Source organism: Amyelois transitella, chromosome 26 (assembly GCF_032362555.1).
Source record: "Amyelois transitella isolate CPQ chromosome 26, ilAmyTran1.1, whole genome shotgun sequence".
Lineage (NCBI taxonomy): Eukaryota > Metazoa > Arthropoda > Insecta > Lepidoptera > Pyralidae > Amyelois > Amyelois transitella.
Window position 1 is genome coordinate 6421043 of NC_083529.1, and position 12424 is coordinate 6433466.

Consider the following 12424-nt stretch of genomic DNA (forward strand, 5'->3'; position numbering starts at 1 on the left):
ATCGCCTTATATAAACATCCCTTGCTTATAAGCCTATCCCTTAGTAGCCTTTCACGACATGCATGGGAAATACTTGGGAGTGTATTCCTTTTCCATTGATGCCGGGAACCACACGGCACATTTTCTTCATCAGCATTAAATGCCCATGGCTTAGATTCTTCGAACCAAATTACCCAGCAACTAATTGAGAATTAAGCATTTAAATTGTTTCCCAGTGAATTCTTTGTGCCGAGCTGAAGACGTTAGTTCTTTTTTGTTTAGTTCTAAATTGAATTTATTTTTATTAACTGCAATTCTTTTGGAGTTTTAAATTGAGTCTTTCTGTTAATGCGTTCCAGAAAATTGGCTTTTTTTATCTTCATTTATTTAGAAATAGCTGACGTAAACACGCTTTAATGTGGTTCAATAAGTAATTCACATAATTATTATTCTACATACATATAGTCACGTCTATATCCCTTACGGGGTAGACAGAGCCAATAGTCCCGAAAAGACTGAATGGCCACGTTCAGCTGCTCGGCTTAATGATGGAATTGAGATCCAAATAGGTTGCTAGCCCATCGCCTAACAAAAGGATCGCAATTTTATAAGCCTATCCCTTAGTCGCCTTTTACGACATCCATGGGAAAGAGATAGAGTGGTCTTATTCTTTATTGTTTTATATTTGTGCCGGGAACCACACGGCACGGGCACGACAATTATTATTCTATGTTTAAGTTAAATCATTTATATTCTAATATGATTCGTAGCAATAGAAAATATCTGAATTTTCCTATATCTGTTCGTTATCAGTAACTTCGTGCCGTGTGCCGTGTGGTTCCCGGCAGCAATAAAAAAAAAGAATAGGACCACTCCATCTCGTTCCCATGGATGTCGTAAAAGGCGACTAAGGGATAGGCTTATCAACTTGGGATTCTTCTTTTAGTCGATGGGATGGCAACCTGTCACTATTTGAATCTCAATTGTATCATTATGCCAAACAGCTGAACGTGGCCTGTCAGTCTTTTCAAGACTGTTGGCACTTTATTATTATTAGGCGGTTAATTTCTGAATTAACCGCCTTGCCCCTGATTAAACTAAACACAATTCGTGCTAATGCAAAATCTCTTCTTACCTCTAACTTATTGTAGGCAACCATACTAAGTACAAATAACGTTTTAATATAGTATCGGTGAGTTAGTATCTCGTAACACAAGTCTCTAACTAACTTCGTGAACAACTCAATCCGTGTAATTTGTCCCGTAATATTTATAAACTATTTCATTCAATTCAATTCAAAATCTTCTTCAATTCAATTCGAAATTATTTTCAAAACTGAAACATTACATTTTATTTGAAAATAAAAGTTATTTTGGTAATCTTTATCTGTTCTTAAACTTCGAAATTCATCCTAAAATAACGTTATAAATTATATTCCATAAATAACGAAATTCTTCAAAACATGAATAGAATTTGTGAGTCAACCCACGTATTTTAAAACAGCAATAGATTTAAGTTCAAAAGATACAAATGGTTCCATGAAGCTAAAGTTAGTCTTAAAGTTTAAACTGGATGCAACGATACTCAAACAAGCTTTGAATTCTGATACCTTGTAAGTCGGCTGTAATATAGACTTACGAATATTTAGAAGTGTTATGTAATTTTTATTAATCTGTTTTTTTTTTAGATTAAGCCTTGGTTGCCGTCACTGTAGAATAGAACCACTACATTGTTTTCCATGGGTGTCGTACAAGGCCACTAAGGGAAATGCTAATAAACTTGAGATTCTTCTTATAGGCTGGCAACCTGTCACTATTTGAATCCTGTCTTTTCAAGTAACAAATCAAAAGTAAATAGAAACATACATATAATTACGTCTATATCCCTTGCGGGCTAGACAGAGCTAACAGTCCTGAAAGACTGACAGGCCACGTTCAGCTGTTTTTCTTGATAGAATTGATATTCAAATAGCGACAGGTTGCTAGCCCATCGCCTAAAAAGAAATCGCAAGTTTATAAGCCTATACCTTAGTCACCTTTTACTGAAAGTTGTAATATTCTTTTTCGTATTGGTGCTGGACACCTAATGGCACTTAACAAAAATACCAAAAGCATACCATATCTCTTTTCATTACGAATAAGCCATGCCGCCTCTAAAAATTTTAGAATCTACGTCCGCACCCACTCGTTTAGTCATACTGTTTAGTATTTCAGACAAAAAAATGTAATTCGTTTAACATAAATGCTCGCTTTTGAAGGCTGTCCTCCAAGACAATGTTTTTTTCACACAATCATAATAAAACTCGATTATGCTTTTGTAGGTCTATGGGAATGTTTTTTTTTTTATTTTTGGCATTCCTTATTTGATTAGTCTGGTTTATGAACCCAGCTAGCTTTTATTCGCAGCTTCGCCCGCGTGAAGTAAGCGGCATCTACAAAATGCGACTAATTTAATTCCGTCTTCAAACTAACAACGAAATAAACGCCACATAAAAAAAGCCCCAAATTTAGCGCCACCTACAAAATAATACAGGTTTTTCTAAATAAGACGATGAAGTTAAGTATTTTGGAGAAGTCACGAACATGAAGCGATTCCCATCTGACCTTTACAACCTTTGCAGGGGAACTTATGATCTTGTTTTTATCACTTGTAAGGTAGACAGAGCCTCAAGTCTTAAAATGACGGAAATGCTACGTCCAGCTGTCGGCTTAAAGATGTATTTGAGATTCAAAAATACAGGTTGCTAGCCCATCGCCCAAATGAAGAATCACAAGTTTATTAGTATTTCCTTCAGTCAACTTTTACGACAACCATCGGAAAGAGATGGAGTTGTCTTATTCTAAATTGCCGGGAACCACACGCCACTCTACGATTTAAAAGTATTATAGAAAAAATGCATTTGCCGTATCTAGTTGCGTTTATATCTATAGAACTGGACCCGTCTTAGTCCCAAGGGATTAATGCTCACGAAATTGACTTTTGAAATCTAATATTGGAAAGATCTTGTTTCCCTTCCGGAAGTAATTCCGGGATGAAGAAGTTTTTCGAGATTATATTCCTTTATTTTTGATCGTTAGATAATTATAATTTTTGAATTATTTATTTAGAAGTTTTCATGAAACTTAATAAGAAAATGGATACAAAGTAGTAGGTAGAATTATATCCAGTACCGCTTCCAAAGCGCTGGTCTGTGTAGAAAAATCGACGGAACAAACAACACTGCAGTATTTTCACCAGACAATAATTCAAAAGTATACATCTTTAATCTTCACTGTAGACCAGTGTGAAATGGTCTACATTTAAAAAAATTGAGAATTAGTTGAAATTAACGATACTGAATGAACCTAAAAAAATATGATGTATTTACGAGGCATATTACACAGATTGAGAAAATATTATGTACTAGCTGTGCCCGCGACTTCGTCCGCGTGGAATTATTATTTTGGGCATCATATTTATTTTTGCAAACATCCTCCTCGGTTTTATCAATTCGGTCAGGCGGTCACGCGTATTAGAAAGAACGCTGGTTCGCCGTATTAAATGTTTCGCTGCAAATTGCTTATAACGACTATATCTCAAAACCTATTCCTCTGATTTATATACTGTAAATGGCAATTTTAGTCTACATTATTTATTTTATAATAAATTACCAAAAAGTGTTCTTGAAATGAATGATAGAAAATTCAAACAGTATATTAAAGTTGAGCTTTGTAGGAAAGCCTATTACAGCACGGATGATTATATTAATGATAAACATGTGTGGCCCGAGCTGGACATAATGGCCTCTTAAATGCTTGTGTATTTTTGACATGATCTTGACATAATTTGTACAGTATGTACATATTTTATTTTATATTTATTTTATTTGACGAAATATTCGTATTGACATAATCAGTTCTACATTCATACATGTTTTTTAATGTAGACAATGTGCATTCGTCCACGATTTAGATTTAAGAGATCTATATTTGTAAATTGACGTCCTGTGAAAATGCTGCAGTGTAGTTTGTTCCGCCGCTTCTTCTACACATGCGCTTTGGAAGCGGTAGTAATTATAATTAGATTTAAGTTATGTGACGTCAATAAGTGATACCTTGTATCCAATTTTGAAAATAAATCTATTCTATTCTAAATCTATTCTATTCTACATGAAAAGCCGAAAGTAATAAACATATTTATTTGGATAAGGATTAATACTGAATTAAAGAAAATTGGTTTCAAAATAACTTATGTTTATAATGAAAAAATAATCTTAAAAAATGAACATAAAAATGGTTATTGTAAGTAAACCTTAAGAGATAGATATATGCTCTCGCGGACTTTTTTGTGGCAAAAAATTAGTACTTCACATCTTTAGAACATTGTTTTACTATATCTTTGTTGGTTTGCGCAGCGTTCGCGTGGAAAACTCGCAGATGGCCGACTCATTCAACTTTCACCTGCATTGTTGACGTTTCCCGTAGGAAATCCGGGATAAAATGTAGATTTTATTTAAATGCCTTCCTCGATAAATATACTATCTAACAGTGAAAGAATTATTCAAATCGGTTCAGTAGTTTCTGAGATTAGCGCGTTTAAACAAACAAACAAACAAAACAAACTCTTCAGCTTTATAATATTAGTATAGATTTATGAGGCATATTAGCTTTGATAACAGAACAGATTGAGTTAGTCTCGAAGTAAGTTCGAAACTTGTGTTCTAAGATACTGACTCAATGATTCTATGTCTTATAGTAACAAAAAGAATATTACCACTCCATCTCTTTCCCATAGTTTTCGTAGAAGGCGACTAAAGGATAGGCTTAAGGCTTCAAACTTTGCGATTATTATTTTAGGCGATGGGCTAGCAACCTGTCACTTTATGAATATCAATACATACATAGATTAACATCCAAGACCCAGGACAATCGGAATAGTTCGTTTCTCTTAATGTCCTGGCCGGGATTCGACTCCGGGACCTACTGTGTCACAGATAAGCGCACTGGCGCTGCGCCAGCGCCGCCTTGTCTTAATATAGTTCTATTATCTTTACCAAATTAATTTCCTAAATTAATCTTGCAACATCTCATAATGAGCTGAAATCGCCGTGAGCTTTTCGTCTCATAAGACGCAACAATATTATCTTTTAGGGTTCCGTTTTATAAGAGTGAAAGTCCTTAAACAAAGTGAGTTACTGACTAAGTCAGTATTGCACCCGGATAGTCCACTATCTAGACTAACGTACATGCAGACATATGGTTACGTCTATATCCCTTGCGGGGTAGACAGAGCCAACAGTCCTGAAAAGACTGAATGGCCACGTTTAGCTATTTGGCTTAATGATAGAATTGAGATTCAAATAGTGACAGGTTTCTAACCCAACGCCAAAAAAAGAATCCCAAGTTTGTAAGCCTATCCTTTAGTCGCCTTTTACGACATCCATGGGAAAGAGATGGAGTGGTCCTATTCACACCACGGCACAACTAATGATGGTATAATTCAAATTCCAATACAAAATTTTTATTAATTACAATGGGACATTTCAACATCACTTATTAATTGTCATATCTTTTAATTTTCACAATATTGGTTGACGTCAAAGTAACTTAAAACTAGGTTAACTACCGCTTCAAAAGCATCGCTGCAGGAGAAGCGGTAACAAACTTTAATGCAGCATTTTCTTTAATAACATCAACTACACTTTAATAACATGTATGTATGTTTATGTATGATACATAAAAGATATTCTTAAAGTAGAATTATAAAAATAATGGGACTCCAATACAACAAACATGTTCCTTTTTGCTTCTTTTGTTGTCAATAATGACAACAGGTACACTGTTTAAATCTTCACAGAATATTGTATTTATGTAACTTCAAAAATGAGTAGTCAAATCTAAATTAAATAATTATTTCAAGATGGCTCCTATCTCATTTTTGCTTAATGATATCTCTATTATAGAAAATTGTTATGGATACACGGAACCCTTAGTCCGCGAGCCCGACTCGCACTTGGTAAGTTTTTTTCAAATAACATCATAATTTCCTGTAATAAATTATTCCCTGTCCGTTATTTGAGCTCAAAATACGTATTTTGCACAAATTAATTTTAATATTTTAAACGTGGGTCCAAAATTAATTAACTGTCAAAACAGGGAGCCTGAAAAGTTTCTCATTAAATATTGCAAAAAGGTTTCGATTTCGTCTAATTGTTGTAATATTTTAATGTCTTGAGTAATTTCAGGAACACTTTATTTTATTTTTCTCGGCCCTGAGTTCGGAGAAGTCATTATTATAAAGTCTGTGTTTAAACAGATATTAAAGAGGAATATTTTATGTCCATAAATGTTTTTGGAGTTATTTTGATATATTGAATTATTGTCTGGCAATTTATCAATTTTATCTCTCAATCTCATTAATTATTTTTTTAACTTAAAGTTATAACTAGGTGTACCACTAATTGAATTCACTACATACATATACATACTTTCCCGGAGGGGAAGGCAGAGACTACATCTTTCCACTTGCGACACACACGATCTCTGCATACTTCCTTCGCTTCATCCACATTCATAACTACATACATATAATCACGTCTATATCCCTTGCGGGATAGACAGAGCCAACAGTCTTAAAAAGACTTCTAGGCCACGTTCAGCTGTTTGGCCTTAATGATAGATATGAGATTCAAATAGTGACAAATTTCAGTTCCATTATTAAGCCCTATAGCTGAACGTAGGCTTCCAGTATTTTTGAGAATGCTAGTCTCTTTCTACCCCGCAAAGAGGTTGCGAGGAATTGAAACTTCTAGCACCTAGTTTTGGTTAACCCGGGAGAGTTAACTTATGTACGCCCGCGGGTTCACTCGCGTGCGTAATACGAAAAATCTTGTTATTTTCTGTTCCCGTGGGAAAATTTAAAAATGCATAAAGAAGGTATATGCCAAATTTCAAATTCCTCGACTCAGCTGTTAAGAATGTACGTCGATATGTGAGTCAGTCAGTCAGGGTACCTCTTTTATAGGTAAGAATAGATTTTATTTCCATTTTGTTTCAAATGAAAAATCCGAAAGTTATTAACAAAAATATTCAGTAGAATAGAATGACCTTTTGTTCGCGCTGGCACTACGCGGAATCAATATTGAACAAAAATATTTTTTTCGTTTCATTAATATTTTTTTTCAAACAAGATTATTCGAAAAATACCGACATTTCATGGTTCGTATATATATTTTTATAATTCACTTTTTATGCCTGTGTTTTATAAACCATAATAATAACGTCCTTAAAATTGATGAATAGTTACAAAGTAAAACATATATTTAACGATTATGGTTAGAAATCCTATCCCTTAGTCGCATTTTACAATATTCATGGGAAAGCGATGGAGTGGTACTATTCTTTATTTTTACATATTTATATTTTCCGAAAATCCCGCGGGAAGTTAAATTATCGCCATTCCTGACTTTACGCGGGTGGAGCTGCGGATAATATCAAAATTCAAATTAAAAACTCAAAATTTTTATTAATTATTATAGGATTCTATCATATCGCTTAATAATTGTCAAATCTTTTGGTTTCACAAGATTGGTTGACGTCAAATAAATTACTTAAAACTAAGTTTGCTGCCGTTGCCAAGGCGTCAGTGCAGAAGAAGCGGTAACAATCTTCACTGCAGCAATTTCTTCAACAACGTCAACTTCACAATATCTGTTTATATACCGGGGTATTAGCGACTACATCTTTTGCAAATAAAATACTAATATAGGTTGAGGTTTATAGACTTTTATTCTCATAAAGACATACTATTTAACATCACTTACATGAGAAAATAAAATACAAAAAAAAAAAATAGGTCGTTGTCACACTAAATAAACGAAATATAACAGCAAAAGTTCAGTATAATATTGTATTTATCATAATATTATAGTTATAGTAAAGTTCTCTTGAATACATCGAGCGAAGTATCAGAGGACTTTTGATATCAGAGGGTATATTGTTAAAAAAAAGAAAGTTTCTCAAACCTTTTCCTTTTTTTTTGAAGTCGTTTAAAAATAGAATTATGAATATATATAGCAATGAGAATTTGATCAGACATTTTTTTTTCAGGACCGACCCCGCCACCCCTTACCTCAGCGTCGCCGACCGTCAAAGCAGAACAGAACGAGCTCACCGTCTCTTTCCCACCTCTAGAAGATCTGTACAACAATACACCGGAGAAGCATTTCGGCACTGAGAACAACACCGTTGTGACGTCACAAACGGGTTCAACAGCATTACTGCCGTGTGTCATAAGGAATATTGGAGATGGAATTGTAAGTGCCATTTTTTTTACTATATAGGTTTATAAAACACATATATAATCACGACTATATCATTTGCGGGGTAGATAGAGCGAATAATTATGTGTAGTGTAATTGGTGCCGTATGGTTGGCAATAAAAAAAGAATAGGACCACTCCGTCTCATTCCCATAAAAGGCGACTTAGGGGTAGGCTTGTAAATTTGAGATTCTTCTATTAGGCGATGGGCTAGCAACCTGTCTCTATTTGAATCTCGATTATATCATTAAGCCGAAACAGCTGAACGTGGCCTATCAGTCTTTTCAAGACTGTTGGCTCTGTCTACACCGCAAGGGATATAGACGTGATGATATGTATGTATCGATAGACTATTGATACAGGACTATCGAGTTGTATCACTTGGTCAACCCCTCCAAGGTAAACTTCTGTAAATTCCCTGATAGGAACAAAATAATTACTCTTCTAAGCCCTTCGTGTCTGAAACACTTTTGTATCATTTCATCTAATTAATAAGTTTGAAGACGTCATTCAAAGTTTCCGTCATTAAGAAACTCTCAACTCGAAATCAACTGAATAATGACGCTACAAATTTTATTTAACGGTAAGTATTCTAATGGAGTTTAAGAATTTTCATGTTTTTTTTTTTTTGAAAATGTTGAATGAATGAATCTCTCTTTCTCTTACGTCTGAGGATCATGGTCAGCTTCAGGATTGCATCAGGAACGGATGATCTGCCTTCAGCAGTCTCCAACCATTTCCGCGTTTCTTACAACCGTGTAATATTTTGAGGAAGAGTCCTTCACGTTCAATTGGGGAACGACCACGCGATCTCTTGCCTTCAGTGTTCCCATGACAATGAATGAACGAATAGAACGAATGACCGAACGAATGAATGAACGAATGAATGAACGAATGAATGAACGAATGAAAAATTGTAAATCTAGCCCAAATAAAGGTTATCGTTACCCTATGGTTTTTTAAATTATCTCTCATCACTCTTACCTGTGACGACTTACCATCCTTTTTAGACGGTTAGTCCATATAGCATTCACGCTGGTCTGGTAGAACCTTGCTTTTCTATCCGTACAGATTATAAAAGCGATCAAGGTAAATTTCAAAACTTGAGATTCTTCTTATAGGTGATGGGCTAGCAACCTGCCTTGACGATGTACCTAAATCGCAATTCCACTAGTAAGCCATATAGCTGAACGTGGCTAGTCTTTTAGAGACTATTGGCCCTGTCTACCCCGCAAGGGATATGGACGTGATTATATATATGAATGTATATGTACAATATATTTTACAATATTGTTTTCTATTTAAAAGTGAGGATAACTGTATTTTATTCCGCTCACATTCTCTCCTTGACAAGTAACACAAACGATATTAGTTCTCTACAAGAACACTATATTACCGTGACATACAGTTTCGAGATAGGAACAGAATAATATTAAGAATAACAAAGAAATTCTTAGTAGCTGAGAAACTGGGACTTAAACTAAATAATATCACGCTGCAACTATTAGGAGCAAAAAAAATAATGGAAAATGTGAAAAATACGAGGAAAATTATTCATCCTTCAAGCCCCTTCAATGATGCCCAAAATAACTATTCCACGCGGATGAAGTCGCGGGCACAGCTAGTGTAAAATAAAGTGCTTCTATATGAAATAAAACCATCCATAGGCCTTCTTCAAGTTGGAATCACCGCAGTAGCAGTAGCATCACAGCTAGTAGACAATATTGTGCTTACACAGATTAAAAATTACATTTAGTTATACAATTGTTTGTATGTAGGTATATGTATGTGTGTGATGGCAGCTTCTGTTCCCGAACAGATCGTAAAATCAATCAAGGGAAGAGGCTCATAAACTCGGGACAATAAAATCCGTGATACCAGAATGAAATTTACATCGTCTCATTGTGAATAAAACCCACGACTCAATTGACTTGTTCACCAGTTTAACACTACAGAGGTCTTCCTTATATAATACATACACATCACGTCTTCATATCTTACGAGGGAGACAAAGCTTACAATAACAAGGCCACGATTACCTGGGTGGCTTGGTGTTGGAATCGAGATTCCATGAGCTACTAGTATTAAAATATATTAGCTATTATGAGGGGCTTCGCTCCCGTGAGAAGCCAGAAGAAAGTAGCCTATTACACTCGAAGGTCAATATGCGTTCCAAATTTTGCGAAAATAAAAACAGGAGTTTTTGAGTTTATTCTTTACAAACGTACAAAAATACAAATCTTTTCTCTTTCTACTATTATTTTGGATGGCAAAATTATCTCAATGCCTTTCGAGAGTCTACAAAAAAGATATAATAAATATGTAACTGAAGAATTCCATTTATTATTGTACCTACTATTTACGAGTATTACTCTCCACTCCGTTCCACTCTGCTCCACTCCACTCCGCTCCACTCCCTTCCACTGCACTCCGCTCCACTCCGCTCCACTCCGCTCCACTCCGCTCCACTCCACTCCACTCCACTCCGCTCCGCTCTACTCCGCTCCACGCCACTCCGCTCCGCTCCACTCTACTCTACTAATAAAACAATGAGCCTATCCCGGAGGTGTAGGTAGAAACTACTTGCACTTGCCACGGTCCCTGTACACTTTGTTGCTTCAATCACATTCATAACTCTGCAAGTTCATAGATTTTAATGTTACAATATTTTATCGCGTTTGTTTTTCTATTGTTATTCTAAGTCCCAAAAAAGCAACCTAACTTAACGGAACATTTAAATTCTATATGAAAGCAAGGATCAAGGTCTTAATAGCACGGCTTTTGCCTAAAGGGCGCCATTCCAAGGGAAAAGTGGCCTATTTTTGGCGCAATCCCGTTGATAGGCAGACATTTTGGTGAAATGAACTTCCCAACTCAAATGTTAGGCATATTGGATTTTGAAACATGCTTCTTCGATATATTAGTTAACTTTCGAGAAAACAGGAGTAAATGAAATTAGAAATTCGCTATGTGAGTAATTTTGTTTCGTCGTAATTTTGGGAGACTTAAAAAGTTTCGCTTATTTAGATGACTTGCTAAAATCCTGTCACTATTTTCAAATTTTAATTTCATTCTGAATGTGGCCTTTGTGTCTTGGTATTTGGTTCTGTCTACCCTGTAAACCGTATGGTGTTAAAATAGCCTATGTTATTTTTGAAGATTGATATACATTTGACTTTCAATTTACCCCTACAAGAGGAATCCCAAGTTTATAAGCCAATCCCTTAGTTGCGTTTTAAGACATTCATAGGACAGATATGGAGTGGTTCAATTCTATAGTAAATGGCAAAATAACATTTTGATTTATTTATTGAAAATTATTTTATGTGTCAAAAAAAAAACAAACTTTCAAAATGCGAACGAGATTTCCTATCAGTCTTTTTTTTTGGCTCTACTATACTAACACGAGACCTCAAAATATAAACTTGAGACTAATTTCGCTCATCACTAGCGCGTTACACGCACGGATGAGTTTTACAACAAAATAGTTTAGTTATTTTCAGTTTTAACGACTAAACTAATGGCACAAAGTTTGGACCCTAATTGCTACGGCAAAATTTCGACTGGAATTACTAAAACTGTTACAGTTAGTACAATTTTAGTTTTATTATTGAACTAGTGATGATAACGTTAATCGCTTTTCAGGTTAAGCGATCACTCTAAATCAATCAAATTAAGTTGTATTAGTGCAGTTTGTTACCGCTTCTTCTGCACTGATGCCTTAGAAGCGGCAGTAAACTTAGTTTTTAAGTAATTTATTTGACGTCAACCAAGTTGTTAAACCATACGACAATTATTAAGCGATATAATAGTATCCTATAATAATGAATAAAAATTTTGAATTTGAATTGAATTTGAATTTGAATTACTGAACATGGCCGGTCAGTCTTTTCGGGACTATATATAGACGCGTATTTTTGTGTATTTATACATATTTGCATACATACAATACATATGGTCACATCTATATCCCTTGCGGGGTAGACAAATCCAACATGCTTAAAAAGACTGAATGGCCACGTTCAGCTATTTGGCTTAATGATAGAATTAAGATTCAAATAGTGATAAGCTCGCTAATGCAATCTCTTCCAGTCAACCTTTGGGTGGAAGGAAACCAAACAGGCGATTGGCGTTGGTGCAGAGCAAG

General features: G+C 35.0%; 1 protein-coding gene across 1 annotated transcript in view; it reads left to right on the forward strand.

Moving 5' to 3' along the window:
• LOC106131928 (uncharacterized) overlaps positions 1-12424 on the forward strand; it is a 33567-nt gene that overhangs the window by 2206 nt on the left and 18937 nt on the right. Inside the window, exon 2 of the mRNA XM_013331209.2 lies at positions 8067-8272. Within this exon, the coding sequence (XP_013186663.1) occupies positions 8067-8272 (206 nt within the window). The remainder of the gene's footprint in view (positions 1-8066; positions 8273-12424) is intronic.